The sequence below is a fragment of the Necator americanus genome, chromosome IV, assembly GCF_031761385.1.
Source record: "Necator americanus strain Aroian chromosome IV, whole genome shotgun sequence".
Taxonomy (NCBI): Eukaryota; Metazoa; Nematoda; class Chromadorea; order Rhabditida; family Ancylostomatidae; genus Necator; species Necator americanus.
Window position 1 is genome coordinate 2,294,307 of NC_087374.1, and position 6,366 is coordinate 2,300,672.

At 41.1% G+C, this 6,366-nt stretch overlaps 1 protein-coding gene across 2 annotated transcripts; it reads right to left on the reverse strand.

Annotated features, from left to right (window-relative positions):
• Positions 1 to 189: 189 nt before the first annotated feature.
• RB195_000199 (uncharacterized protein) lies at positions 190 to 5,232 on the reverse strand (the record flags this gene model as incomplete). Of its 2 annotated transcripts, XM_064196400.1 has the most annotated exons (10): positions 190 to 222; positions 1,138 to 1,189; positions 2,427 to 2,515; positions 2,596 to 2,737; positions 2,876 to 2,953; positions 3,012 to 3,140; positions 3,221 to 3,297; positions 5,049 to 5,069; positions 5,123 to 5,128; positions 5,182 to 5,232. In XM_064196400.1, the coding sequence occupies 10 exons, from the start codon at positions 5,230 to 5,232 to the stop codon at positions 190 to 192; spliced, it is 678 nt and encodes a 225-aa protein (XP_064052280.1). The 2 variants fall into 2 exon arrangements, with proteins under 2 accessions (XP_064052280.1, XP_064052281.1); XM_064196399.1 differs by lacking the exons at positions 5,123 to 5,128; positions 5,182 to 5,232 and having other exon boundaries at positions 5,049 to 5,120.
• Between the last annotated feature and the right edge of the window lie 1,134 nt (positions 5,233 to 6,366).

A 6,366-nucleotide genomic window follows, 5' to 3' on the forward strand; every position in this document is an offset into this window, starting at 1 on the left:
TATCAATTTTCAAAATTAATATATTTAATATTTATTTATTATTGTTTATATATTTACTTAACTTTCAAAATACAGAAAGGATAAAGAGAGAATTTAATATTGTTCTAACCAAGTAAAAATTGAAATAAAGATGACACCATGTAGAGAGAACGTTTATTTAAATTTTTCTTTATGTCAGTTTAGAGGTCGTCAACGATTTTTCCAGCACAGAAGCATGGTGTCCTGAAAACAACCTTAATAAATAGAGCTCATTATGTCCTGAACGATGAAAACTGAATCAGGATTTTTGTAACTACTCAACTTTCAATTTTACTTTATTTTCAATTGATCTATTGATGGAAGTTTGCCTTGCCTTGAACGATTCAAATTTTTTCAGAGCTTTTATGACGGAAGCTACTAGATCCAGAAATATGCTTATAAATTATCCCAATAACCCATTAAAAAATTAACAAAAATTCACATTTTTCAAAATTATCCATAATGTTAGCTTTAAAGGCATCACCCCACGAATCTGAGGTAGTACGAGTTTCAGGTGGAGTATTCGTATACGGTATTGTAGATTATGGAGAGAAGGGTGATCCCGTCCATTTCTTTTTAATTGCCGTAGAAAACGGCCCGGAAGATACGGCTTCGAGCGCTATTTTCTACAACGAGTTCGATTGGAGCGCGCCAGCCGAGTGCACACACCGAATCTTCTGGACGGTTTTTTACGGCAATTAGAAAGAAGTGGACGGAATCATTCTCCTCTCCATTATCTACGATCTCGTATACGAATACTCCATCCGAAATCCGTGCCACCTCAGATTCGTGGGGTGATGCCTTAAAATTGGGCAAATACACAAGCGCTGATTTAGAAATTGCGCACTTAGCTCTAAAACGGGTGCCATTTTTTCGGTAGGGAGTCTAGCAGAAGTAAAGCAAGAGACATTTAGGCAATAATAAATTAATTAGGAATTAAAACCAGTTGATAGTTTTTGAAGGAAGGATATGTAGTCGACGCTGGAGGTTCCAGCAACTGAGCTCAACTCGGGCTGAGCAGAAAGAAGCAGAAATTTCCGTCCAGCAAACGGAAAGTACGCGTTGCGGAAGCGTCGAGGTCATTCGGTTGAACATATTTGAGCTCTGCCAAGAACAAACCTTGCTAGTCTTCCGCAGCAAACAAATATCGTCCATTATAGACAAGCGATAGCTGGAAAAAAGTCCTTCAAATAATTGCTTGCATTAGAAACCAAATTACTTTTCCACCATGTAAAATTGTGTACAGAGTCGATTTTTAACATTTTGAAAATCCGGACCGTTCTGGCCCCTTAACCACCAGGGACCAAGGCGATTTTTAAGCGTGAGTCATGAGTGATGTCATGAAATGCTATCAGGGCTACTTTTTAAAGTCTCAACCACAAGGTCTTAGCATGGTTTTTATTTTGGGTCACCTTCAATTTTAGAGATAACTCATCAAAACCAAACTTTCGGCGGCTTCTGGATGTCCGCTCCCGCCAAACATATCCACACGTAGAGAAATCCCAAAATTCCCAACTAATCTCAACGAGCGAACGGACAATCGATGAGCTGGCTACGATTTCTCATCCGCTCGCTGGCAGACGCGCCACGAGTGCTCTCCCATATCTGATACGTCGTTACGTGTCTCGTAGGGGGATTTAGAGTGACGGGACTATTTTTCACACCCTCTTTCTGAAGAATTAAAGGCAGCATACCACGAATCTGACGTGGCGAGAGAATCCAAGACAAAAACTAGAGATAGTTCCGCTCACCTCTCCCTAATCGTCCTAAAAAAAGCGGCGTGGGACCGCTTTATTTCCTACGAGGTACGTTAGAACGCTCTTCTATGTATATGTTCTGATCCCTTCAGCAACCTATTCATTGGTTTCACTTTAATAGGCAGTCGAGGACACCTCATTGGTTTCCGATCGCGCAGGTATGGGTGAATGTGGGACGTGCATAAGGGTGGCGCGTTTTCATGTATCTCGTAGAAACTAAAGCGGTTAAAGGCATCACCCCGCGAATCTGAGGTGGTACGGATTTCAGGTGGAGTATTCGTATACGGGATAGTAGATTATGCAGAGGGAGTGATTCCGCCCATTTCTTCCTAATTGCCGTAAAAAACGGCCAGGAAGATACGGCTTCGGGCGTTACAGCGCGCTATTTTCTACAAAAAGTTCGGTTGGAACGCGCCGCATCTTCCGGGCCGTTTTTAGCGACAATTAGGAAGAAATGGACGGAATCACTCCCCTCTCCATAACCTACTATCCCGTATAAGAATTCTCCACCTGAAATCCGCACCACCTCAGATTCATGGAGTGATACCTTTAACCTGCACTAGAGCACTCTAAGTAGCATAAACAATCGTCACGTTACAAGGTTAATTGTGATTATACACCACATATCTTAAATTTTAGAGACGATCTCACCTCATTCCATCTTTAAGAGTACTGATTTTTAACTTTGCATTCTCCTCAGGATTCCCGACATGGAACTCTTTTGAGGTCGCGCCAGTCTCCTGAATAAGAAGGTGCGATCAAAGTAACAATTCATTTGAAAAAAAAAACAACTTCGAAAGTTAAAGCTGATCCGGCTAACCTCGCCTAAGGAAGATATACTTGACAAATTCTGTGAACCATTGCTAAACGAAAAGGATTCCTTCGTTCCAGTGGAGCTAGCTGTCGACGAAAAATTATCCGAACTTCTTTCCGTGGATTGTTTCTTAGCCCCAAGAAGAGTTCTAAACATGTATGAATAACAGGTCACCAAATTTTTCCTATTTCTTAAGCCAGAAGTATTCCTCCAATCACCTTTTTCAAGAAATAAAAATTCGATAAAATCAGGAACGAAAAGAAATCTGTACTTCATTACAGCTCACCCATGTGGAATATTGTATATGATACGCCCTTTAGTGAGCATCAAACCTCTGCTGTTCAGCTCAGCCATGGTGATAGGACTAAATCCAGACCTATTAGGATTAAAATCGGAAAGAAAGGCACAGAACTTTTGTTCACCCTTGTTCAGTATCGTCCGGACCCGCATTAGGACCAGTCGTTTCTGCGCTATATCGTCGATATGTGTGTTTAGGTGTGTCTCGAGTTATTTTCCCTCTTTTTAATAGAGCAATTTCATCCAAGAAATGCCTGAATCCTTATGTTTTGGATTACATTACACATGAACCAAACGTAAAATCAATTATTGATTGAAATAATCAAGCTATTACTCGTTAGCAGATCCAGAAAGTGATGTTAGAGAGTGGACAGGTGCTGCAGGTTGATCGTAATAGGGAATTCCATATTCCTGTAAAATTTTTCACGTGTTATTCCAGTATCAGGAAGGGTTTTTTACGTACAACTCTGAAAAATTTGCTACTACACAGTGAGATAACTTGAAAAAAAATCACCTTTGTTTTCCCTGTTCTGCTGTTTTGGAAATATTCACCTCGCATTTCGCAACAATATTTTAAAGATTTTTTTTCGATTTGCTTAGGTTGTAGCCAAGATATTTATATTGATCTTTCTTTATTAGCTAACAGCTTACATTTCGGGATTATCGCCTTCCCAGGAGCTTAGAAAATTAAGGCCATCAGTGACTTATCCTCTCAAGCGCCTCATTACCCTACAGGAAACATCCAAACGATAGGGAAACTCAAAAAACAACATATCGGGTAGCGCTCACTTCGTTTGCCGTATCTTATAACGTAACACACCATCACGTACCACAAAACTATGAATCTCAAGGGTTTTTACGTGGGACCTAACGGCCCGGTCCGCAGATCAAAACCCGCAGAGGTCTTGATTTATTTATTGAAACACCTGCAGGTGTGCCATAAAACAAAAAAAAACAAGATGGAACAGAGCACACAAGAATTTCGCCTGAATTTTACACAACAAGACTGACCCTTCAAAGCATGAGGAGTGATGCGATGGCAGGTCATTCTCCTTAGATAAACGGATACCAGGGTTTGGGTGACCAACTTAAAGGCATCACCCCACGAATCTGAGGTGGTACGGATTTCAGGTGGAGTATTCGTATACGGGATGGGAGTCTACGGAGGGAGGGGTGATTCCGTCCATTTCTTCCTAATTGCCGTAAAAAACGGCCCGGAAGATACGGCTTCATTCGTTTTGGCGCAGCATTTTGTACAAGAGGTTCGATTGGAGCGCGCCAGTCTTGTGCGGCGCCGCATCTTCCGGGCCGTTTTTTACGGCAGTTAGCAAGAAATGGACGGAATCACCTCCTTCTCTGTAGTCTCCCATCCCGTATACGAATACTCCACCTGAAATCTGCACCACCTCAGATTCGTGGTATGCTGCCTTTAACCTCGAACCTTGATGTGGGTTAAGTTCGTTTGTGATCGCAATGCACTCATCTGTTCCACTCATTGTTTGATTATTGACAGCTATCCAAAATATTTTGAGGATGCTTTCAAGTCCACCCTTCGAAAGGTTGACTAGCCGAAATGGAGGTTCCAGACGACAGCGGTGGAATAAGAAATTGACAATTCAAGCGAAACATCACAATTCGCAATTCGTCACACTTATGGAAGAGTGGAGAATTGATCTACTATATTGACATAAACACTATTGATCTACTACTTTTGTATATCTTGCTCAAAATCGACTATTTTTATATATTACTATATTACTATTTTGAGTTTTTATATTATTACATTACTATATTGAGCTCTAGCACAAAATCGACAGAATTAGTTCAGGTATCTCCAATGGCAAGACATTTCCGCGATGATTTGAAGAGCTCCGTTGCCCCACATCATATACCTATCGATCACTTAAAGATAAAGGCATCACACCACGAATCTGGAGTGGTACGGATTTCCGGTGGAGTATTCGTATATGGGATCGCAGATTACAGAGAGAAGGGTGATTCCGTCTATTTCTTTCTAATTGCCGTAGAAAACGGCCCGGAAGATACGGCTTCGAGCGCTCCGGCGCACTATTTCCCACAAGGAGTTCGATTGGAGCGCGCCAGCCTTGTGCACGCGCGCATCTTCCGGGCGGAGTGATGCCTTTAAGCTAATAGTTACTCACTCTGTCATGTAACGTTGCAAACTCAACGTGGTTTAAATCCATATTCTTAGTAGTGTTTTCTTTACTCGGCATACTAATTGCTGAAATATACGCTTACGGTCAAGAAACTGTAACAATAATTTCATAGGCCCACCTTACGAGAGAGGAGGCTAATATAAAATGAAGGCTTAGACATTCCTCTCATGGTACTGTTAGTGCTGTTTACAGTTTACAATATTACGAATATGTAATACAATCACTATGGATATGGATATGATATGGATAAATGACCCATCTACAAGAAAATCATTGTTTTGAGTTCATTTCACACAGCTATCTGAGCAGCTCGGCTAAAGTTGAACTTCAGAGTTTTTGTGGCTCGCTTCGCTCGGCTTCAGCAACCAATAAGGATTCACAAAATAGGCCCTTTCTTCAGGATTATGCCACAGAATTAAAGGCATCACCCCATGAATGTGCGGTCGGGGTGCGGCTCCTTATGACGGCTTCTATTGCAACGCGCCACCCTTGCGCCCCGCTCCCGCCTGCGATTCGTCGAAAACCCAATCAGACGAATCGCAGGCGAGGGCGGGGTGTAATGGTTGTGCATTACAACGTCCGAAAACGTAGAAGCCGTCGTAAGAAACAGTTCCGGGGTAGTCCGTTCACACTACAAGGATGGTATAAGGAGAAATGAACAGAGCCACCCTCTTCCTTGCAATCTACGACCCTGTATAGGCATTACCCGCCTGAAACCCGTACCACCCCAGATTCGTGGGGTGATGCCTCTAAATCTGCACCGACTGCTTCCCTCAGAAACCCATTTAACCAATTCCATTATATTCCGGCTGATTCACAGTTTACCAGGCACTACAAGAGTCGATGCTTCTGTCATATAACAAAGTATTTACAGTGTTTACAATAAAATCCCATAGATAAGTCTGCTTGACGGTCGAATGGTCGCTATCAGTATCATCATCGATAAATAAAAGTAAATTGTCTAGCTTATTTGTTTTTTTATTATGTTTCGTTATTGAATTTTTTTTTTTAATCTCGCTAGAAACCATTGTCAAGCAAAAAAAGGCGGAGGTATGAAGAAAGCATGGGCCTTTCCTTAAAAAGGAAACCAGACATATCCATGGGATCATGGAATATTCGAAAAAATTTTTCCAGTTATTGGCTCGAATTAATTAAAATTTATTACCTAAAAAACATAAGTCGAATAAATACGCTGAAATATTTGTAGAGAAATAAATACAAAATTCCATCTCATTATTATAGTCGATTTCAACAAATTTTATACGATAGCAATGTAGAGACAAAACCTAAATTTAAATTATCA